General features: G+C 45.6%; 1 protein-coding gene across 4 annotated transcripts in view; it reads right to left on the reverse strand.

Moving 5' to 3' along the window:
- The window catches only part of ITGB5 (integrin subunit beta 5), a 93,699-nt gene extending 71,011 nt beyond the window's left edge, over window positions 1-22,688 (reverse strand). For 3 of the 4 annotated variants that reach the window (XR_004625063.1, XM_034659781.1, XM_034659770.1), the window contains exons 1-3: window positions 22,453-22,688; window positions 12,776-13,025; window positions 4,152-4,320 (exon numbers count right to left, since the gene is read on the reverse strand). Coding sequence is in view for 3 of the 4 variants with exons in the window: in XM_034659781.1 (XP_034515672.1) it covers window positions 4,152-4,320; window positions 12,776-13,025; window positions 22,453-22,489 (456 nt within the window). In the remaining variant the exon portion in view is untranslated. The remainder of the gene's footprint in view (window positions 1-4,151; window positions 4,321-12,775; window positions 13,026-22,452) is intronic. The other variant, XM_034659776.1, reaches the window with a different exon arrangement.
- Window positions 22,689-24,660: the final 1,972 nt, after the last annotated feature.

A 24,660-nucleotide genomic window follows, 5' to 3' on the forward strand; every position in this document is an offset into this window, starting at 1 on the left:
CCAAACTAGACAGATAGAAGCCACTGGGGAAAAAATGCCTGCATTGATGACAGAGGCGTCCCTTAACTGTGGACCTTTTAAATGGCCTGTCACAGTAATGTGACCTGCTGGGGGAAAAGACTTGTACTTGTAGCACCAGGGTCCTTATCCTATATGGAATCCTAAACAGAAACAGTTTCCTTCTTTTTGGAAAGAACAGCTTTCCAAGAAATATAAAGTGGGCCACAGAGGTGGGATTTAAGGTCAGGCATGTGAACATTCCATAGCCCTAAATCCCAGAAGTCGATAACAGTCTATCCCAGGAAAAGCTGGGCGAGAATGAAACCAGAACAAAGAGCCCCCTGTGAGCCGCTTAAGCCTGCTATCAGCTCATCTCCAGGGGCTCAAGGTCGTTCTCTGCTGGGGGCGGGGGTGGGGGTACTGATGGTGGCACAGCGAGCTCCAGCCCTCATAACCCTGCTCTCCAGGCACAGCTCAGGGGCCTGCAGTTTCTGTCACGCTCAGTTTGCAGCATTAAGTGGAAGGGCCTTTAATCTGTGCCAATCAGGAGGCAGCAGGGGAGCCTGGGTGGCGCAGTTGTTAAGCGTCTGCCTTTGGCTCAGGCCGTGATCCCAGCGTTCTGGGATCGAGCCCCACATCAGGCTCCTCTGTTGGGAGCCTGCTTCTTCCTCTCCCACTCTCCCTGCTTGTGTTCCCTCTCTCGCTGGCTGTCTCTCTCTGTCAAATAAATAAATAAAATCTTAAAAAAAAAAAAAAAAAGGAGGCAGCAGAAAACTCAGTAAACAAAGTCAGAAATGCTTAGCTCTTAAAAAAAAAAACCCTGAAAATCTAATTATCTTTAAAAATCTAATATTGAAACAAATGATATCTGGTATTCCCTTCAAATAATGAGAGAGAGAATGGTGAGGAATACAAATGAAACAAGATTGGCGAGCAGTTGGTCACTATCAAAGACGGACAACAGGTACATGGGTTTAATTCTGCTGTTCTCTCTACTTTTGTATGTTTGAGATGTTTCATTCTAAGTAAAAAAAAAAAAAATCAAACAAAAGCAATGTGAAAACGTAAATATAAAATTAAAATCCAGCCAAGAAAACAAAAAACCACAGAGTCCTATAACCAGAGACAACTACTGTTAACGCTTCGTTCTATTTGCTTCCAATCTTTTCCACATTCTTCTTTTGTTTGCAAAATAACATCGTATGTCTATACTGTTTTGTCACTTGCTCTCCATTCCTCTATTTATCTTGAGAATTATTCAAGTCCTTAAATGTCCTCTAAGGATATGATTGTTACAAAGTCTTTCATCAAAAGGTGAGCCAAAATCTGTTTCCAGTATTTGGCTTCTGAAAGTAAGGGTGTGGTGAACCAGGAAGGATGGTATTTCTCATATAGGTGATTCCCAGTAAGAAAGAAATTTCCAGATATGTCCCCAAACATAGCATACAGGAAAAGGAATGGTAAGGGGGAAGCTGCTGGCTCCCAGACTACATAATTCCAAGCATTTATTAACTTTCCAAGTACTTGCTATTGCAAAGGCCATGGTGGGAGGAAATGTCAACAGACATAAAACTGAAACATGCTCATAAAGTTACCTGTCAGGCAACAATAATTCACACACCAGATCCATGCAAGGAGCTCAAGAAATCTGCCAGCATCTCTGAAATGCTCGAGCCTTGAAATACTATGTTTCCAAAGGCAAGATTTGCATGGGCCTTGGGTGGTATAGGAAGGCTCTGTGGGCACAAGAGTGGATGCAACAGCTTCTCCGAGACCACTGTGCCATTCCGATTACACTAACAGAATTAACATAACCAGACATTGCTTAGTCCTATCACTGCGTTCCTTCCCCCAAACCTTAAAGATGATTTTCTCCTCCCAAAAAAGAAAATACACAATATTCTCAGGATGGGGAGTTGAGAGGGATCTTGTTTTCTCTGCACTATTTGTCCCTGCCAAGAAGTAGATTAGGTGGAATATCTGTGAAGACAATGCCTCATATGATCAATGTCTGAATGCCAGACAAAAATGTAATTTTTTTTTCTGAAGCAAATCTATAAGTGGCCCATTTTGTGACACACTGTAACAACACAGAGCTGAACACATTCTAGCTCAGTTCCATCTGGCCTTCCTGGACTCCTACAAAGCACCGGGAGCCTCTGAATCAGACTGTGTGGCTCTGGCCAGCAGCTGGGAAGGGTCACACTGCAGCCATCCTGGAGAGGGAGCCACTGCGAGACCTTCTCTAGGGGTGGCCCCAAGGACATAGTGAATGACAACAGAGCTGCAGTGGGACCAAGAAGAGGACCGAAGGAGACTGTGCTTTCTTCCCATGTTTCCTTCCCTTTATCATACCTCCCTCTCTACCATTTCAGTTTTTTATTTCAGAAAGGACAACTGTGGCTCTCTTATCACTCAGTCAAGGATTGAGTGGAGAAAAAGTGAGTCTGTCACACACTGAAAACACGCTCTCTGAGGTCAGAAACTATGTAAGTAGACAGCTAAGTGCTTACCACTTAGTACAGGAGTAGCAGCCTCTCCAAACTGAGTTCCAGTCCCCTTTCCAGCCCTCCCCCAAACACGGGAGTCCCAACGACGGCCCTATTGCTGAGCCACCAAAATTCTCAAGAAAGCATTACCATTTACACATGCTCTATGATGGCCATTATGGAAAAATTATAAAAGTATGTGTTGGGATAGCAAATTCACGAGTGATTTTAAAAAAAAAATCTTTTGTTGTTGTTATTGAGTTGTTTTGACAGTAGAAAATTAGTTGAAGAATAAGTTATTACCTAACAAGTCTTGGGGAGGATATGGAGAAAAAGGAACTCTCATGCACCGTTGGTGGGAATAGAAATTGGTGCAGTCACTGGAAAATCATAGGGAGGTTCCTCAAAAAATTAAAAACATAAATACCATATGATCCAGTAATTCCACTCCTGGGTATTTACCCAAAGAAAATGAAAACACTTGAAAATATCTACGTACCCCTATGCTTGCTGCAGCGTTATTTATGATAGCCAAGATACGGGAGCAACTCAAGTGTCCATCCATAGAGGAATGGATGGATACATACACACACATACACACACACACACACACACACACAACAGAGTATTACTCAGCTATTAGAATGGGATCTTGCCATCTGTGACAACGTGGATGGACCTAGAGAGTATCGGCCAAGTGAAATATGTCAGACAAAGACAGAGACCACATGATTTCACTTATCTAGAAACTAAAAAACAAAACAAACGAACACACAAACAAAGCAGAAACAGACTCATAAATACAGAGAACAAACTAATGATTGCCAGAGCGGAGGGCCACGGGGGGATGGGCAAAATGGGTGCAGGGGAGTGGGAGATACAGGCTTCCAGTTCTGGAAAGAGTAACTTCCAGGGATAAAAAGGTCTGGCACAGGGGATCTAGTCAGTGGTATTATAATAGTGCCGCATGGTGGTGGAGGGCAGCCGCACTTGTGATGAGCACAGCAGAACACACACACTTAACGAACCGCCACGTTATACACCTGAAACTAATGTAACATCACGTGTCAGTGCTACTTCAATTAAAAAAAAAAAAAAAGAAGTTATTATCAACATTCCATTTATATATTTCACTGAGGCTGGAACCTCTCAAAGCATGAGTTCATTTCTGACCTAAGTCTACGTCCTCCCTCTGGATTCATATATCACAGAAAAAGCTGGAGAAACACAAACAGAAATGCAACGTAAGGTGACATGCAATTCTCTTCTTCAGCTGGACTCCCTAACACAGCAATCTCGAAGATTTACCAAAATTGGGCCAGAAAGCTCAACAAGCTCCTATGCACAGGGTTTGAACTTTACTTTTTTCCCCTGAAAAGAAGCAAAAGAGCCTAAAGTATAAACACAGAACAGCTGTGTTCTGGCAAAGACAGTATCCCTTTGCACACAGCCGCACGCTGACACAGGGACATGCACCAACCCCGACCCATCACCGAGCCCCAGCTGATTGCAGTGCTACAGATCTCCTCACCATCCCTGAGCTCACCCTCTGATGTAAGAATGGACAGGAACCGCAGGCTGGGGTGGCTCAAAATCTGCCGTCTCCTGCAGGCGGTGCCAACACCCGCCCACACGTAGGGATGAAACCAGAAAGAAAATTACCTTGCAGACAGCCGCCTGGAGAACTGCGTCAAAGCCGCCCTCTGGCGCGTCACGGTTCCGGGACACCCTCTGTTTGCGAACCTCCTCATTGAAGCTGTCAACTCTGTCTGTGAGAGGCAGCAGATGGCGGAACCCAAAGGATGGGACGCAGTTTGGGAATAACTTGTAACTGGAGAGAAAGAAGAGAAGAGTCACTTTCCAGCACTGTAGGTAAATCTTAACCAAGTACTCTGTCTGTTCATGGAGTGCGTTCATGGAATGCCTCGAGCGGCACTAATCAATATTTACCCAGCCCCTACTGTGTGCCCCAGACACAGAGTGGAGCGCACAAAGAGAAACAACACGGTTCTTACTCTACAAACATCAAGGCCTAAGCTACAGGAAAGTCAGCACATCCAGGCTGTTAAGTCAATGGAATGGTTCAAAAAAAGTAGAGATAATAGAAGTTTACTGTGGTCAGAGGATAACGTCATGGAGGAGTCCTCCCGTGGGCCTTGAGAGATGCAGGGGACCAGTGGCACGGGCACCGTGGTCTAGGCAGCACAGCAGGGAAGGCTCCTTTGGGCTGCGGAAGGCGGGCAATGTCAAGTAAGAGCAGCCTGAACAGAGGTACTCATGGGAACCAGCTTCCCACATCACCTCTACTGCTGCCGTATGCTTAGGGTCACATAACCCCTTTGTGCCAACCCACTCAGAGACACCGCGACATCCTGGCACACGAGCAAATGTTAATGGAGCAGGAACGAAAACATGCTTTCTGCTACTTCATTCATTTGTAAATATTGCAGTGATAAATAATCAGTTCTCCTAAATGAGACAGAAATCATTCAGAAACTAACCACCTTCAAATGGAAAATTAGATCTGGCAATTTGGGAAGAGGCAAGGATGGCATCTCAATAGCAGGTGAATGCCGCATCTTTCTCCGGCAATACTGGATGATCTCATCTGCGGTCTGTAGTAGAGATCCCAGTGTTAGGAGTTAGTTGGACAGTGAGGCGGTCAGGGCCAGGGTCTCCAACAAAAAGATACGGAGTCAGGATGGCTAAAATAAAACAGCACTGACATCCTGTTTTGCAGCTTAGATGGGACCACACTGACATTCTGCTTTGCAGCCTTTGCAGAAATGACTTCTGCAAAATGTCCTAAAATAAGACAATTAACCACAAAAGCATTTGTCAATATCACGGGCAAGGGGCAGTTAAGACATAAGCCCCCGGATGTCAGCAAAAAAGACCATCAGCACGTGGACATTAACCTAATAGGTAGACAGATACATGACTGAAGCCCTGATTGGCATGACTCAGCACACCCTGACTGCTTAAGGAAGTTCTGCAAAAGACCTCATAAAAACCCTCAAACTTGGAAACTCCGAGGGCAACCCACTCGGGTCCCCCTCCCTCTCTGGGAGCTTTATACTCTTGCTCAATAAACTGTTTTGCTGCCCACCACTCTGTCTGGTCTACCTCTTCATTCTTTGAAGGGGCGTGACCAAGAACCCAGCACTAAGGGGACACAAAATCCTGTAGCACCAAGTGGCCCCACACCTGCAGGGAGTTAGATCCCAATTATGGATCTAGGAGTCTCAGCTTGACATAGGATGAGAGACCTTATACTGTTTCACAAGTCGATTCTCTAGGGGAGAGGGGGGACGGTCCTGGCCACAGGGCAGCACACATGCAAGAGCCCTATGGCAGGAGAGAACACAGGGAGCCCGAGCACAGGAAGGCCAGTGAAGCCGCAGGGCGGGGAGTGAGGGTGAGGCTGGGCCAAGGGGAGGCTGGGAAGGCAGACCTAAAGAGACTGCGAGGTTTGTGGCCATGTTAAGGAAGCCTCTCTTTCAGAATAAAAGATGAAAAAAAAAAAAAAGCCCACTAATGGAGAGGCATGGGGGGGAAGGCTTTATAATCCAATTTCAGCCGCGTGCATGGGAAGGGAAACAGGCTTAGCAACTCCTAGGGGATCCGGCCTAACTGCCGCCAAGCAGCAGCAGCCAGGGCAGGTCTGCACAGGCTCCTTTTCTCCAGGCGAGAGGCAATCTCTAGGTTTCTAAGAGGCCACCCCATTCTTCCGCGGGACCTGCTGCGCCGGCTCCATTCACGAGCCCACAACAAACCAGCTCTGCACAGAGTTGACCCCACAGCCAAAACGGCCTCAGCTCTCCCTGGACAGGGGGCAGGAGCGACACGCTTCCCTTTGTTTCACTCCCTCCTTCTTCCCCAAATCTTCACCTGCACCTTGTGCTTTCTAGAACCCAGGCCACCCAAACGTTTTATTCCCATCTCATTCTGCCATGAAGAAAAGGCCATGGAAATTATATTCCTGGCTGGAAGAAGGAAAGGAGTGGAGGCCCCGTCAGTAGTTCTTATAACTGGACAAGGGACAGATACAGGAGGAAGTAACCACACACCGACTCCCTTCCTCCAAGCTGCTACACCTTTCTGTGTGGTTCTGGTCCACCATTTAGGACTTCAGGCGTGGGTTTGTCATCCCAGTTGCGGTGGCTTGAGGAAAGGGAGGAGAGGAGAATAGTAACTGTCATGCAATGAGAAAGCCAGAGAAGCTGTGAAAAGCTCACCGAAATGAGCTTGGCGTTTTTTACCTTTTCCTTTCGTTCCTGCGCTAGCAACATTAAGTAGATATATTTTTACCTGGAGAATTACTATTAAATAATCGGGAACTAGATAATGTGTTTGCCAGAGAGAAGTCTTCATGGCACAGAAATTCCTATAATCAAATCAGTCCCCTCCTAGTGAGAGGAAAACGGCTTTGTCACACAGATCCCATTGAATGTCTCACAGTCACTAAAATATGATGTCCTCTGCGACTAGTTATTTCATTTAACCCCTGGAAGACCTGACAGAACTGAAGGTCTGGGTGTTTGGGGGTCTAGTGCTGGGGAACGCTCCAAGCCCCACCCTGCATGTGCCCGGAGAGCCCTGTTTAGGGCCATGTATGGGCAGTTACTAAATTGAGCATTATGAACTGAGAAGATAAATGAAGTATATAGGCTTAAGCTACCTGGGAGGAGCGTGTACATATGAAAAGTGATCGCAATTTCGAAGGCACAAGGTCCAGGCCAATCCAGAAAACAATCCAATGCTTTGGGACAATATTATGGGATGAGCTGACATGGAAAGAGCTCCCCTCTTATTCTAAATATTTAAAACTGCTGGATAACATAAAATTTTCAAAATGTTAGTATGTAAATGTTAATGTGAAAGTTTAGCAGGGAAATCCCAGGTGCCAGAAAGGAAGGGAAAAAATCGTTGAACAAATGAGCGCACTTAGGAGACAGGTGGGGCTGGAGAGAGAGCTCAGGCCGAAGAGTTCCGGGGTGTGCCACGACCGGGCGGAGGTCCTAAGGGCTGGGGGTGGGAGTCGAACAGGGATGCATGAAGCCCTGGAACGGGGCTCTCTGCAGAAAGCTGGGCACTACAAAGAGCTGCCCTGTCACCAAAATCAAAGATAAAAATTCCAGCCACTAGCCTGGGAAAGAAGCAAGGAAGATCCACTCCCCGCCAAGGGCGAGATGAATCACCCATAAAAATTGTGAACTCCAGGCCCGAGCAAGTCAGAATTCACTAATTTTATGGTGAAGGAACCCCCAACTGAGAGACGAACAGGAAAACTAGTCCCACAGAGACCCAGAGGATCGCAGGGGCAGCTAGCATACGCGTGCCCTGCAAGGACGCAGAGGGGCTGAGATCCTCGCGCGGAAAACCACCGCGGGCGAAGAGGGGCTAATGCTGAAGTTCTGGACCCTGCAAGAAAGAAGGCACCGTGAAGGAATGTCCACAAATGCAACAGATGGGATGATTAAGACAGCAGTCCAAGAAACAGAGGTAACAGAATGATCTCGAGTACTGTAAGACAGGATATTTAAGACATTAAAGGAGAGGAAAGAGTAGATACCAAAAGCTAAAACAGGATATTATTAGAAGGAAAAAAAGTCAGAAGGCTCTGGAAAAAAAAAAAAAAACAGTATCAAAAACATAAGTTTGGAATAGAACCAAATAAAAAATATAGTCTGTGAAATTAAAAAATGAAACCTCAGTGTATGGATGAAACAACGGAAGAACAAAATGGTAAACTAGAAGACGTGTCCTATTATGGAAATGAGCGTAAGAAAATGAAGGGGGGGGTCAAAGAGAAAATGTCTGAGAATATTCAAGAATAAGGATGTATTCTCAGGCTAAACAAGCAGACCAGATTCTGAGCAATGTAAATACAAGTAAATTCAATCTAGACACGTGGAAATGCATATTATTATAGAATATGAAAAGCACAGGAAAATATTAAAAGTCACGGAGAGAAGGCAAACCATTAGATGGATAGCAGACTTCTCTTCAGCCACAAGATATGCCGGAAGACAACGAAATCATACCATCAAGGTGGTGAAGGAATACTGTGACCCCTTGGAAGAAATACAGGAAGGGTAAGAAAAAACATAAATGATGAAAGGCGAAATGTGTTATATCACACAGATTTTCGCACGTGTATTTCCATTTGTGTGTGTGTGGCGAGAACATTTAAGATCTACTTCTTAACAACTTACAACTATACAAGTTTATGTTCCAAGTAAAGTATCATTAATGATCGTCACCATGCTGTGCATGACGTCCCCAGAACAAATTCATCTTATAACTGGAAGTTTGCACCTTTTGACCAATGTCTCCCTGTTTCCCCCCACCTCCCAGCTCCCAGCAACCACCACTCTACTGTTTCTATGAATTTGGCTTTTCTAGATTCCACATATAAATGTATCATGACATGTATTTCTTTTCCTTTTTTAAAGATTTATTTTTAGAGAGAGAGAGAGAGAGCATGCAAATAAGTGCAGGGGTGGGGAGGGGAAGAGGGAGAGAATCTTAAGCAGACTCCCCACCGAGCCCGATGCAGGACTCGATCCCACAACTCCAAAATTATGACCTGATCTGAAACCAAGAGCCAGACGCTCAACCCACTGCACCACCCAGGTGCTCCGAGCCATGACATGTATTTCAACAACAGCCTGATACCTCTAGTAAAAGAAAATGTGTTCAGGACCAGAGATAACATGCTGCATTAATCCTGCAAATCCTGTATCTTTTCCCAGTGACCACCACATGACTTTTCCCAGTGACACTCTTCCTGTTACTCAGAATAGCAATTAAACAATTCTTTAATCTGATGATTAAATTATACTATGTCTTTTTTCTTATGGCAGCCCTGGTACTACTTATTTCAGTTCTGGCATTTCTAGCACATTCTAAGATAGGAAGGGATGAATCTAGGACTTTGATCCTTTGGCAGAAATGTCTGGAGCGAGAGGAGGGACAAACCTCAGGAAAGCCCCATGAAAAACCGGTGCTCTTTTCTCTGAGGTGTCCTGCATAGGTGGTTAAGTCACTCCCTCCTGACTCTATCTTCCCAGAACTTCCGTGGGGCTGCTGCTGTTTCCACTCGCACAGGGGAGAAAAACCCAACTGAAGGTGCCACTGGAGCTTGAGAAGAACCCTGTGACTTTCCCCTGCACACCAGCAGAAGGAAAAGAATAGGCAAGGCTCACAGACAATGTGCACCGAGCCAGGGATGAAAGGCAAACAAGTGAGGTGGACCAGCTGTGACACGAGAGAGTGGTAGGGACAGCGGGGGGCCAAGCATGTGGGTCAAGCCCAGCGCTACCAGACCATTAAAACTTCGAAAGGCAAACAAAGCACACACAGGCTGGCTCAGACCCAGGAACGGCCGCCTCGCGCCGCTCTCTCCACTAGCAGTGGGAAGCTCCGAGACCCGGGACACCACACACGTTCCGCTGCCTGGCCGTGGGGAGAGCAATCTCAGCCTATCTCACCGAGCCACAGTGACTCCTTGATGTGGTGGCCAGCCTGAAGAGAGATCTGCATAACTTCGCCTGGATGTTTCCTGCAAAACTCCCATTCTTCACTAGACTGTCTAGCAAGTCTTTCAGCACGCCTGTGCTCACGGTGAAGACTTTCACTGCTATAGTTGGTCCTCGGAGAAGGACTCTGGAAAAGCGGTGTGTAATAGCCTTGAATATTCGAATGCTGAATTCCCAGAGCAGGTCCTTCATCCTCTCCAGGCTTCCGAGCTAGCATATCTCACAGTGAATGGAGGGTCGCTGGAAAATGACCGTGGAGACACACCCTGTCCATCTGCAGACAGGGCCCAATCAGAGAGCAGAGGTGAAAAAGCAGCAGACAGAGTCACTATTCTAGATGAACTGAAAAAAGTTTGGGTGTTTTGTTTTGGTTTTTTTTGAAGATTTTATTTATTTGACAGAGAGAGAGCACAAGCAGGCGGAGCAGCAGGCAGAGGGAGAAGCAGACTTCCTACTGAGCAAGAAGCCCGATGTGGGACACAATCCTAGGACCCTGGGATCAAGACCTGAGCAGAAGGCAGACACTTAACCGACTGAGCCACCCAGGTGCCCCCTGGACTAGTAACTCCAGCAGCCACCTGGGGCCAGGAGGAAGCTAGACCAGCTCATGATGACACCTAGGCCTCTTTGCAGTTAAGGAACTTAAGACTCGTTTTTGTATTTAAACCTTTTTCTTATTCATTGATTTTCTCACCACTGTGCCAGTTCCCAAGCCCTAAGGAAAGATCTAAGGGAAGATCTAAGGGAGCTTGAAGGAGAGTGCACAGAAGATCCGGAAAGATTAAAGAGAACGTCCATCACCAGCATAAACACCACCACGTCCTGACCACCCAGCCTGACGCAGGGCTGGGAGCCGCTGAGGCTGCTGAAGATGAGCCGGGGAGCTGGGCAGACTCAGGGGCTTAGGGACAGCTCTCCTCCTCCCTGGGGCAGCCCAGTAACCCAAGAACCGAAACTGCCACCATAAGGTAGAAGGGCGTGGATCCAAGTCACCGCTTGACGGAGAGCTGCCACGGAAAGCAGCTCAACCCTCACCAGATTTTATACAAGCAAGAAATAAACCCAGATGGCGCTGAGCTATCTGAGCTGAACAGATAGTTACAGTGGCATTGCCCACCACTGCCCTCAGGCAAGCACCTGGGGGGGGGGTGGGAATGGGTATTAGCCTTCGGATTGGACTCAGGTAAAGCATCCGTGTTGTCATGTGATTTGGATGGGGAAAAGCAAGCACTGTATTACTAGGAATGCAGACTCTGAAGACATTTGTCTTCACTCTTGCCCCAAGTTCACCCCTTACCAGTTGTGTAATCTCGGCTTGGCTGTTTATTCGAAGTGACAGTTTCCTCATCTGCAGAGTGGGGCTCACATCTGCCACAGAGACCTCAAAAGACTGTCATGAGATTTACGTGAGATAACCCATAGGGTGCAAAGCATTTCATGCCGTGCCTGACACTTGGTAAGAACCTAAGTCTTAGCTGCTTCTTGTCTAGTAACTACGCTGGGGCCTTACATCCCAAAGCCTGACTAAAGTTGAATGTGGGGATGAGAAGGAAAGAGCTGGAAGGGACCACCCATTGTCATATACCACATCATCCTGACATTTCATGGGAACAACTGCAAGACTAGAAACAAACCAACTCTGTAGAGGTTGCCTTAGGGGAGCTGGAGGCCATGACCCTCCACCCCTCCCCCCACACAAATACACGATGGCAGAGTCCTATTCGCCGAGCCTGCTTCCTCTTCTTCTGAGCACAGCTAACCTAGTTTCCAGCCTCCTTGTTAGAATTCCGTTCTGTCTGATAAAATGCAGGAACAGAAGGGGCAAAAGCCACTCAGCCCTGGCCCATAAGCTCCACCTATGAGCAATCATCCAGACACAGTGACCTTAGAAATCACACGTGCAAGGTGAAGAAGTACAGGGTGTACAGAGCCTGGGCCTGAGTCCCTGCTTGGAAGAGAGGGGGCCACTGAGCAGGAGACCCGTCTGGATTTAGGTCAGCAGAAAACACTTTTTTTTTTCAAGATTATATTTATTTGACAGAGAAAGAGCGTGTGTGCACGAGCAGGGGGAGCTGCAGAGGGAGAAAGAGAAGGAGATTGCCCACTGAGCAGGGAGCCCGATGTGAGGCTCAACCTGAGATCTTGACCTGAGCTGAAGGCAGATGCTCAACCGACTGAGCCACCCAGGAAATAAACTTCCATCATGACATACTTTGGATTTGTTTATTGTGGCAGTTAGAAATTCCTGCTCTCTGATAATCTGTCAAACATTTTCCAGCGCAAGTTGGGAAAAAAGTCATACCTTTAAAACACAGGATTTCCATTTCATTTTGTCGAGGTAAGTTATATTTACATAAACAACAAATAATTCGCTTATCCCCAAGCGCCTCAGTCACCCCAAGCAAGAGGAAAGTTTCCATTGTTCTCCTGCCCCCGGCCTGAACGCCTGGGTGTTCACTTCTCGAGAGCACCGTCTTCACGTAGAAAACAGTGCTGTGACAGACAGGCAGGAAAACAAATGGGCTATGATCATTACACCTTCCTACAGCCTTGCAACAGTTCACGTCTCCACACAGAGGGGGTGGGACAGAACTGGGTCATAGTCAGTCAGTTTGAACGCCGAAGTCTGTTCCCTCACTGCCCCCAAATATACCTTCCCTAGTCCTTTCTTTGGGCTAAGTTTTCCTGCTACTCCATTCTCCCACCCTTAAATACCCAACAGAAGGACGACTGGTCACTCACCCTATGCATGGATTGGTCTGGTACCTCGGCGCTGTGTAGGAGAAAGGGGAGATGTTCTTGTCTACAAAAGACCCGAACCCCAACCGGAAGTTGCTGGTGAGCTTCCTCATCTCTTCAGCGAGCTTGGTGCCCAGGTTCCGGATGTTGTCCAAGTCATCCTTCATGGACAGGGAGAGGTCCATCAGATAGTACAGGTCCACAGGATAATCCTCCACTTGTCGAACCTGCAGCTGGAAAGTCATCTTGTCACCTGTGCCAACGAGAGGCCGTGTACATTAGAGGTCATCCAACTTACTGGGGGCTGAAGGCATGCATTTCACTTTCAAAGCTGGTCCCCCTCTTACTTTTCTTTAGTGACTACATGCCTCTTGGAAGAAATATTTTTCTTGGATGTGGAGTACTGAAGAGAACACAGCTCTGAGGGGGAAGTTCTAGGCTCTCCTTCCAAATACTTGGCTCAGGATTTTTAGGAAACTCTTTAACAACTAGTCTCCTCAGTGGTGTTCTGTTTTGTCAGCAAAAAGGGCAGTTGCTGTACAATGAACCAGACAATTCCATGGACACAGATTAGGTGACAATCGCCCACCAACCACACACCGACTTCAGAGAAAGGAGCGGCCGAATTGGAGGAGACTGTAAAGGTGTGAGTGAAATAGAAAAGAGGGAATAAACTAAAGGAGGTATGGGCATGAGTGACTACGAAGTGAGGTGGGAAGAGAGAGGTACAAGGCAAGGGGATAGGGGGCACACGGTTACTTAACATACCTCCAAAGGGCAAAAATATTTATGCTTCTGCCACATGTCACCTTTTTCTATTTCCCTAGCCACTTACAGACAATAGTATTTAGTTCTTGGGCATATTTGACATTTTGGGATATCACAGACACAAATCATTATCATCAGAAATTATATGTATAAATACAGGTAGACAGATTCCAAATGTTAGCAACATCAAAATGAAGGGGGAAAAAGAGAAAAAGAAAAAAAAATTACCAGATTTGTCTACCAGCTACAAGAAAGAGAAAATAATTTTGGGTTCCACAATAAGAGTCAGAGACAGAGGAGGAATTAATTCAGAGGGAAAGAAATGAAGAGGAAAGCCAGTGCCTGGGAGGCGTGGCCTCTGCTGTGTCAGCTCCCAGGTTTACAAACGGGCCTAAGTCAGCGCAAGAACCCGAGGACTCACGCCAAGACAATGATCCTAAATCATTTCCTAGGCTCTAAAAACACATCATTTAGAGCCAACTTCAAGAACAGTCATACCAGGTAATTCCATCTGCCCTTGAGCTTAGTCGTTTTTTCAGAGGCACCAAGAAGTCCTTAAACTCTCTGGGCAGAAGAGCTGTATACACATCTGAAATCTGGGCAGACACGCTGTGTGTCCAGACGTGCAACAGCGAAGTTGTCCTCTCCTACCCAGCGGGTCCGCACCCGGTCTGCCGGCACTCACCTGCCAGGGAAGCTCATCTCTCACCTCAAGCTGACAAGCAGCAAGCAGAAGCCTTCTTGAACTTGCAGGACAGGACCCCAATCCCGTGTGCTCCCTCTCCTCCTCCCACCCTGGACAAGGCATGCTGCATTAACTAGACCACAGAGATTCAGAAGATCAAATGGTTTAAGTCCAAGTTCCAGTTCTGTCCCTTGACCAGGGGAGCGGCCTGAGGCGCCGTGTCCTCGGCTGTACAATGGAAATAGCAGCACAGCACGGACTAAGGCCATGAGGCACTCATGAGGAGGGCCGTGTTTTGTAAGCAGCAAAGGCCTGCATCGATGAAGTGTAATTATTACAATTACTATTTGTTGCCTGAGTGGCAGCACCAGGCCCGCTTCCCTGGACTTGTCTTTTGTGTGTACTGTTCTAGCTTCCTCGAGACTGACGTAGTTTGGGTTGCCTGTTGATAGGAGCCTATTTTTAAAAACCATCAGAATCTGACTCAAGCAGAGGAATGCTGGAGATTTCTTCCAGAATGAATTCCGGACGGCTGCAAAGTCTGCCTCTGGTTCCCATCAGGCAGACAGAGCAGGTCCCAGCATTGAGCCCCACCCAGCCCTGGATGACACATCATGGTGGGGAAAGGGCAGGAGCGGGGAGAGCCTGGGGGAGGGGAGTGCCTCCTTGGTCTTTACATGGGCAGACCACAGACACCCACCAATGGGCGGAGCCTGAGATCATGTCTGCTCTGTCCAATCCCACGATCTCTTCGCAGAGGCTTCTGCATTTTCTGTCATCTGTGCTTTTCCCCCAAAGTTCCCAACTACATCTTCTTTTATCCCGAATCCACCTTTGTGGACTATGAGTAATGCACTAATGAGCACCTGAGGACCTGGAAAGTCGGGAACAGGCTTGGACTTGGGGAGGAGCCTCTGGGAGGGAAGAGGGTATTAGGCTTGGAGAATGAGAGCTGGGTTGGAAACCAGACCTTGTCACCAAGAACCCGGGAGACTTCAGGCTCCCCTAAATTTGCTGCTCAGCTTCTAGATGGGTAAAATGGGAGGATGTTAATTACTGTGGGGATCAAAGGAGACAATATATCCTAACACCACACAAATGCCTCTAAGGAGGAAAACTTCCAATTGGGTTCCCCCCAGAAGTCAGTTATTAAAGCAATTTCCTGTAGGGATAAAAAGGGAGACAGAAAATTCTGCCAGAAACTTGAGCGTGAATGGCTATAGCCTTGGGCATTAAATTTAACTCTACGTTTTCCAGACCTGAAGGCAGAAAGGGAACCAAGATGTGACACACAAGTCTGCGGGTACTAAGCAGGTATCTACTCCGAAGTGAGAGAGCTCTGGGCATCAAATTCTAAGAGAAACTGGTCACTGGAAAAGCACACATACCCCTCCCCATTCGGGGGCCGCAAATGTGAAACAGACGTATTTCTCCCAGTTTTCCAAAAAGGGAAGGGTGTAAGAAAGAGGGTAATACCATTAGCGTTCAGAATGAGGGTTTACTGCTGCCTCAGCTGTACCTGATTTTAATGCTACAAACTCCTCGGGGGGCCTTGGCAATATCGGGATGTTCTGTAAGCAGGTTTTGGAGGGACTGACATTCCTGGGGACCCATTCTCAGTGTAAGTGCTACGTGTGGGAGTTAAGGAGCGGTGCACCAGTCCCTCTACCAGCAAGGTCAGCAGACCAAGGGAGAGGCGGTCACTGCGCGCCGGGAGAAAGTCTGGGGCCCACCTTCCATCTTCGGACACACTTCCAGAACCGCACACGCTTAGACACACTCCGGCAGCACATCCAGCCGCAGTCCTGCACCACCTGAGACATGTCACCTCCATGTGTCCAGCAAAGAGCAGAGCCCCTCTCACCTTCACCGTCAGTGCTCGGTCAGCACCTGCTTCTGGTGACGCCATCCCAGCCCACATGCATGTGGCATGGTACTCGGTGCAGAATTCCTACTGCTCACTCAGTTCCTGAGCGTAGGTTCTCCTACTGTAGTCAATATCAACCAACCACTTGAAATGTACTATGAGAGTTCTGTTTTCTCTCTGCCCTCCCTTCAACCAAAAGTGAAGAGAGAGAGTCAGGGGGCCTGGATGGCTCAGTCGGTTGGGCTCAGGTCATGATCTCAAGGTTATGAGATGGAGCCCCGAATGGAGGTCTGGGCTCAGCGGAAGAGTCTCCTTGAGGATTCTCTCCCTCTCCCTCTGCCCCTCCCCCCTCTCAAATAAACAAATAAATCATATATATGAGATATATATATATATATTGAAGAGAGAGTGAAGGAGCAAATTCACCAAGAACTGGTATTTCTAAGACTGATTTTTGTTCAAATGTTCAGACAAAGTAGTATTCCAATCAAAAAAGACTCTTGCCATCCCCAAATGAATGTAAGTAGTTTTTGATTTCTCAGAATTACCCTTCTGTGCCAAATATTGAAAGAAGGGACACATTAAAATCAGCTATATTACAAACAGGATCTCAGCTTAACAGGGAATTAGGGCCCAAGTGCACACCCTAGGACTGTCATCTAGCTCTTCTGTTCACTGTAGCAGAAGGTAATTAGAATCCCAGGATCAAATCCAGACCTAGAACCAAAGAATTCCCTCCCTGGTCTAGGACAAGGCTGGTGTGCCATAGTGCACCTCACTCCTCACTCCAGAATTCTGACTCTTGATGGATGGAACCAAGGAAGGAACCACGTGAAGATATGACTGGCCTCCACCAGTGTCTGCCCCAAGCATTAGGGCCTGGCATTCCTAGTTTCCTTGAAATTAACCTGATCTTAGTTAACACGTACCCCTAGACTGGGGGTTTATAAGCAACAGAAAGTTCTCTCTCATGGTCCTGAAGGCTCTAAGTAAGTCCAAGATCAGGGTGCAAGCACGGTTGAGTTCTGGTGAGAACCCTCTTCTGGGTTGTAGACTGCTGACTTCTTGCTGTGACCTCACATGGCAGAAGGGACAAGGGTGCTCCCTGGGGTCTTTTGAAAATTCACAGCACTAATCCCATTCATGAGAGCTCCACCCTCATGACCTAATCACCTCCCAAAGACCCCACACCTCCTGATACCATCACACTGGGGGGTTAGTATTTCAATCTGTAAGTGTTGGGGGGAAGGTACAAACACTCTATGTTAGCCAATCTCTTGTCCATCCACCATCAAGTCTTTCTTAGACTGACTTTTTAATACAGTATGTACCCTGTTAGTGTACATGGCAGAAGCAGTGCCTAAGTCAGGTAACCGGCACCTCGGAAGTAGAACCTCAGAGAAGAGGGATAAAGAGCAGCACAGACAAGGCTGGCAGGAAACCCACCTCAAAAGCAAACCAATCCTCTAGGTTAGTTACTAGTGCTGTAGCAATGTCAATTTCCTGGTTTTAGTAATGCACTTTGGTTATGTAACACTATCAGGGAAAGCTGGGAAGGGTATACAAGAACACTATGACTTTGGCAACTTCTTGTGAGCCTACAATTATTTCAAAATAAAACCCTTAATACGAAAAAAACAAAACTACTAGTCAATGAGCTAAAGGATCGAGGAAAATTAATGACTTAAGTAAACCCTTTCTAACTGCCCCAGTGCTTCAAAACCACCCCTGGCCTTTCATTTACCATTTCAATAAGCTTTATTCTAAAGTTTATATCCTTTGTTAAGAATTTTTAAACATTGTTTTCCTGACATACAGTTTCCAGGACTGGAAACAAAATGGAAAACATGATCCTGTGTTTATACAAAACCCTGCTTAAAGTTTGGCAGCCCCTCAAAAAGTTAAACATAGAATTACCATATGACCCAGCAATTCTACTCCTAGTTATATCCCCAAGGTTATTGAAAACACATGTCCACACAAAAACTTGTGCATGAATGTTCACAGTAGCATGAGTCATGATTGCCCCAAAGTGAAAACAGCCCCAATATTCATCAGCAAAAATGTGGCATATCTATACATACACAAAGGAATATTATTTGGCCGTAAAAAGGAAGGCAGTCTTGAATACTGAAGATATTTTGCAAAGAGAAAGAAGCCAGACATACAAAGCCACATATCATATGATTTATATACAATGTTGAGAATAAGCACTAACCACAGAAACAGAAAGTACATTAGTGGTTGCCTAGGGCTAAATGTGGCGGAGGGAAAAGATAAGGAGTGGCTGTTAATGCATACAAGGTTTCTTTTTGATGTCAGGAAAGTGTTCTGGAATGAGACAATGGTGATGGTTGCACAATGTTGCAAATATATTACAAACCACTGAATTATATACTTCAAAGTGGTGACTTGGGGCACCTGGCTGGCTCAGTCAGAAGAGCATGTAACTCTTGATTTCGGGGTCAGGAGTTTGAGCCCCACATTGGGAGCAGAGATCACTAAATAAATAAACTTTATAAAAATTAAGAAACAAAATTATTTAAAAAAAAAAAGTAAAATGGTGACTTCTACGGTATGTGAATCCTATCTTAATTTTAAAAAAGAAGAGAAGAAAACCAAAACAAAAAGTTCTGCTTAGAGGGAAGTTTTTCTTTTTTTTCCCCCCAGGCTTATTCTGGAACAATAACTTTGCTTTCCTGAAGTATCACTTATGTTATGCTGAGACTTGTCTTTGATTAGGCTAGTATAAGGCTGGCAAAGTGTTACATTTCACTCAACAAATATCTATCATGAGGTATGGGGGAGCAGGGCAAGGGAGGACACAAAAAAGAATTTCTAAAGATAAATAATGGAAAAACCAACCACTAGATCTGAAAGCCTTCTGCAGAGTCGGAGGCAATTACCTTGAGGTTAACTATGCACGTGGTAAACTGAACGCTGCTAACTGCAACATAACATTCTCTCCTTCCCCCAAATAAATATCTGGGGTTTGTCTCTTTAAAAATATTAAAATTTTCAAGACTTTAAGAGGCTTCATTGGCTTCAGGTGTTTCTATATTTGACAAACATATTCACAAGACTCTAGACGTTTCGGAATTCCTATTTTTATCAGATCTCCTCCAAGTGTTCAGCTTTACAAACATCCTCATAGTTTGGGTGTATTCTAACTGAGCAGCGAACATCTCCATCACCTTGATCTCCCAGAAATGGGCTCTCCATCACCACACCTTCCACGCAAACAGAGCTCACAAACAGCACCCATATCATGATTTTGTATAAAAACAGGATCGTGCTTTCCATTTTATTTCCAATACCAGAAACCATATCATAATGCTTAGCAGGAGACAGGACTATACCATGACTTATAAAATTAGCAACTTCAACTAATCCCAGCACTAATCCCTGGCAATCCAGCAGTTTGTGCCTCTCTGTCCAACAGAGCCACTTACACCCTTTTTTTCTTTCTTATTTTCAAGACAATTCAAGAGGCAAAATAAAACATTTCTCATATACATGATGACTCAGAGCTCTTTCTAACAACAACCACAAGCAAATCAAAATAAGACTGATTTTCTTCTTCCTTAATTGAACATACATTGGGTTTTACGCATAAATCAGTATTTGCATACATGTAACGCCAAGAGAACTTTGCCCCAGGAGGCTGCCTTTACTCAAATCACTTCCTTAACTCCTCGTTGGGGGCTGTTTAAAAAGCCAGTTGGTAAATCAAATCAAACAACAGTCTCTCTGTCTCACAGTCACACCTTCATTCTGATTTTAAGTAGAATTAAACCTGTGGCATCTCTGACTTTGTGTCACCTCCAGCTGTTTCCTACACGAAATCTACCCTAAAGAACAAGGATTTGCCACCATGAACGAATATGTTTCCTAGAAAACCAGAGGCTCTGAGAGCAATTCTAAATGAGGAGTTCCCAAAACAGAAGTTCAAAACCTCCCCTGATGATGACTGAAACTATAAACTTGGTTGGCAGTGTGAATTTTGGTCTTTGTTAATTATTAAGTAAAGACAGCGCATGATTATATATACATTAGAAGTGTATGAAAATTATGAACATGTGAATAGAGACAGGGTCTGGCAAAAATGAAAAACAACATTGCATGAAAGTGGATGATTTCTCAATAATTTCCTTTAAGTGACTGTTATGCTGTAATTAAATATAAAAGAAGATACATCATCACTTAATTGATAGCTACTCTTACCCCACACAATGTTCCAGTATCTTAATCGTCTGCCACAACTCCCACATCCCCTTCTAGGTCACAGCCCCTGACCCTAAGCCTGTCTCCACATACGGAGATGAGTTATCTGAACCCAGAGGACATGAGCAAGTAGCTGCCCACATAAAAGCCTCGGCTGACTCCTCTCTACCCGGTCACACAGCTTTGCAAGGGCTCCCTTCCTTCTCTCTCTCAGCGTGGTAGCTCTCCAAACAGAAAGGCTAAGTGTCACTCACAGTGGATGACTTGTAAAAATAGCAAATCCCCGCGCTAATCCCTGCCGACCTCAGAGCTTGTGCCTCTCTATCTAGCAGGGCCGAATACCCCTCCTTCTGTTTTTTATTTCCGAGACAATTCAATAGGCAGAATAAAACATTTTTAAATATATGATGACAGCCACAACAATCATTACTAAGCGCTTACGATGGCAGCGCTGGGCTAAACCATCTCTGAGACACTGAGCGTCGCTCTCCAACCCTAGACCTCGCAGACTCCAGAATCTGCATCTTTGGCCATTACTCTTCGAAAATAATGGTAATTTTAACTTTTTAAAGTGTACGTACACAAAGTCTCATTTAAGCTTCTGAATGTGGCTGTGAGGAATGCAGGTGACAAAGACCTTGAGATGATGCTAAGGGGTGGGGTTACCAGCCCAGGCCCTCCAAGCTAGGGACTGAGCCAGCTCTAGAACCCATGATGGCCAACCACATCCACGATCTTGCCACTGGCTCCAGCAGCCCTGAAGTCTAAATAAACTGTCTGGAAGTAGTTATTGCCAATGGTTTCTTAGGCAATGTGATAGAAGAAAAGGCTAAATATCAAAGGAATTTAGAAATAAGCTACCTTCTCTCAAACTGTGATACTTTCTAATTGAAACACATACATATCCCCTTTTTGACATCACAACAATTCTAATAGGTAGCATATTATATTTTAAAAGTGGTGAACTAGAAAAAGCCAGGAGTTCTGCAGTCGCAGAGACCTGGGGTGGAATCAGAGTCACCATTTCTAACTGGCAGGCCCTGAGCAGGTCACTCCTCATGTGTAAAATGGTCTTAGCTACCTTAGAGTAGGCCAGGTATTTAGCACATAGTAGGTACACAAAATCTGTTAGTTTCCTCGTATCACAATCAACTCTAGGGCTTGCAGGGGCTCTAGGGTCATAAAATAAACTACTCTAAAAGTTTGTCCCTTCCGAATGCCATGGACTCAAATGGAATTTGCTGATAAGGAAAAACACATTTTCGTGGAAGCAGCACTTTCCTGAGAAACTTGTGTTAACTAGGGAGTAAACCTAGCAGTGTCCTCCCATAAAATGCAATCACATTATTCATAATAGCCAAAAAGCGGCAGCAACTCAAGTGTCCACTGATGGATGGATGGGTGGGCCGACAAAATGCAGTATACACACACAATGGAGTTTTACTTAGCCTTAAAAAGAAAGCCTTAAAAAGAAAGCAAATTCTGACACTTAGAACATGTCTAAGTAAAAGAAGACTGACACAAAAGTGTAAGTATTGTATGAGTCCCTTACATGGGGCACCTCAAGACAGAGTAGAACGGTGGCTGCCAGGAGTGACGGTGGGGGTAGAATCAAGGACTAGGGTCTAGGGACACCTTGCGGCTCAGTCCTTTAAGCCTGGCCTCTTGATCTCAGGGTCACACAGCTTTTGCCCAGCAGGAAGTCTGCTTCTCTCCCTCTCCCTCTGCCCCTCCCCCTGCTCTGGAGAGCACATGCGCTCTCTGTCTCGCTCTCTCTCTAAAATAAACCAACAAATCTTTAAAAGAAAAAAAAAGAAATGAGTGTTTAGTGGGCACAGAGTTTCAAGTTGGGATAATGAAAAAGTTTTGGAGGTGGTTGGTGGCAATAGTTAGATATGGTGAATGTATTTAATAACATTGTATATAACTTAAAATGGTTAAAATGCTAAATTTTATGTTACATATATTTTACCTTGATTGAACAAATAGCAAAGATACCTACCTGTGCACAGGGGCCTTGTACTCTGCTTCCTGGGGCCTGGGCCACGCCTTGTCCCTTCCCTCTGCTGCCTCTGCTCTCGGCTTGCCCTGGCTCACCTTCCCATTATTAACCCGTCCCCTCCCCAGGGCACTCACCTGGCCGCAGGGTCAGGGCGATCTTCTGCGGCGTCATCTGAATGACGTCGGAGCTGGCAGTACTGGAGCCCTTGCTGCTGAGAGGCAGGCTCCGCAGGACCTGGGTGCTGCTGGCCGGGCTCTCAAACTCGCCCCCACAGCCGTTTCTGGCCAGGTTTGCCTTCAAGTCACACCGGGAGGTGACAGAGCGCAGGCTGCCAAAGTCCTAGGTGCAGCAACAAAGGAAGAGGGCAGAGAGCGGTCAGGTTGTCTTTCCAGAGCACCTCGGGGTGTGGACCCAGGAGCATCTGGTGCAAGCACCTGAAACGCTCCGCACTCCATTTCCATTATCCGAAAGTGGTGAAAATGACAACACGCACCCCAAATGCCCCACTAAGGATGATGAGGGTTAATTAAGGTGCTGGATACGAAAACACTTTTAAACTGTAAATACATAATAAAAATATTTGGTTTCGTTGTTACTTTAATGATCAAAATTCTCCTTAAAAAAAGGCGGGGGGGGCCTGTCTACACAATTAGGTGGAAGAAAGTAACTGAAATGGTCAGCTGCACAACTAAAAATGTTTTAAAGATACTATATAAGCAGACAAGTAGTCATCATTCAGTCAATCAAGAGTTAACTTGCAGGCACTACGTGTTACCCAACCATTCTGCAAGGCAACAGGGCAATAAACACCGTAACCTTTGGCCCAGTGGTCCAGTCCCAGGAATTTATCACAAGAAGTCAATGGAAAGAAAAGACATACTCTGTAAGATACATAGTGCAGTGTTATTTAGAATAGCATGATCTTATAAACTTGTAAATCTAAATCCCTCCACCATAAGAAAAACATGGTATATCACCTCCATAGATTATGTAGTCATTCAAAATGAAGACTGAAAGTTCAAAACATACTAAGAAAAAAAAAATCAGAAAACTGTATCTGCATTCAAAACAAAAAATTTAAAAATAAAGATAGTTGAGGCATTAGTGTAAAGGGACTAAAATTACATTTTTCCCCTTATTATCTTTACTATTGTTTGAACCATAAACCCACATTGATAAGAAAAATCTTTCTTTTCTTAAGCTGGATTTAGAAGGCTAGGTATCAGGATGACCCAACCTTATCTGGGGCACCAGGAATTTAGGCCATTCACTTTAAAATGAAATAATATACTCTATTATAAAATATGGTACTTCGTAAGAATTGATCGTTTTCCAGTAAGGGAATTTTTAACAGCAAAGCAAATTCAGGGTGCTCTCTGAACACGCTCTCACTGATGGATGTAGAAAATTAGATCGCCTCCACCGGCTGGCTGGATGCCAGTGCTGGCCCAGACCACCCTCCTGATGGCTGGGGGAGCTACGATGATAATCTCTCCCTCTCCCCTCTGTAACATTTTGCCAGAAAGCCTCAGCTGAGTCAAGTGTCCTCCCCGTTGTGTTAGGAGCCAGACTGCTGGCAGAAGCACAGGGACTCGGAGGACTCGCCCTTCGCAGTGGTCTAGGATGCCCCAGGGCTAGCCAATGCCCGTTCGAGCCTTCGCAAGATTCAACACCAGGAAGTGTCAAGAAGAATTTGCAGTGTTTTTATATAAGTGAAACCAGATTTATTGTTCTGGACCTCTGTGATTTTTGTTGTTGTTGTTTGTTTATTTTATAACTGAACTTTGTGTGTGCATGTGTGGGGGTGTGTGTACATTGAGCCCCTGGAGATCCTGCCTGTCAAACTCAGGGAGGGTACCGTTAAGTCTGAGTGGCTCCAGACATTTGTGGAGTAGGTGAGAAAATAATCGTTCTGGCTTAAAATGATTATCCTTGAAATTATACAAGATTTCAAAGCTAGGCTTTCCAAACTGGGTTCCAAATGGCCAAGCTTGGCTCTGATGTAGAAATTCGAATACAGCAGTCAACAAGCACAGAGATGGGGGAAAGGAGAGGTACCCTCCCGAGGGCCATGCAGTAGCGGTCTGCTGTCCTGAGCCGTCTGCAGCAAGGTCTAATTGGCTGTTCAGAGCTGGAAGGGCTCAGGGGCTTGTCTGCTCAGAGCCTCCTTAGTGAAAATTTCTGAAGTTCTTGCTGGCATCTGGCATCCTGGGCCTTGCTGCCAGCTCCTCCAATTCTTACAAGCTGGTTGTACGTGGCCCAGTTCTGACTGTCAAGATACACTCTTTTTTTTTTTTTTAAAGATTTTATTTATTTATTTGACAGAGAGAGAGACAGCCAGC

Source organism: Ailuropoda melanoleuca, chromosome 1, assembly GCF_002007445.2.
Source record: "Ailuropoda melanoleuca isolate Jingjing chromosome 1, ASM200744v2, whole genome shotgun sequence".
Classification (NCBI taxonomy): Eukaryota; Metazoa; Chordata; class Mammalia; order Carnivora; family Ursidae; genus Ailuropoda; species Ailuropoda melanoleuca.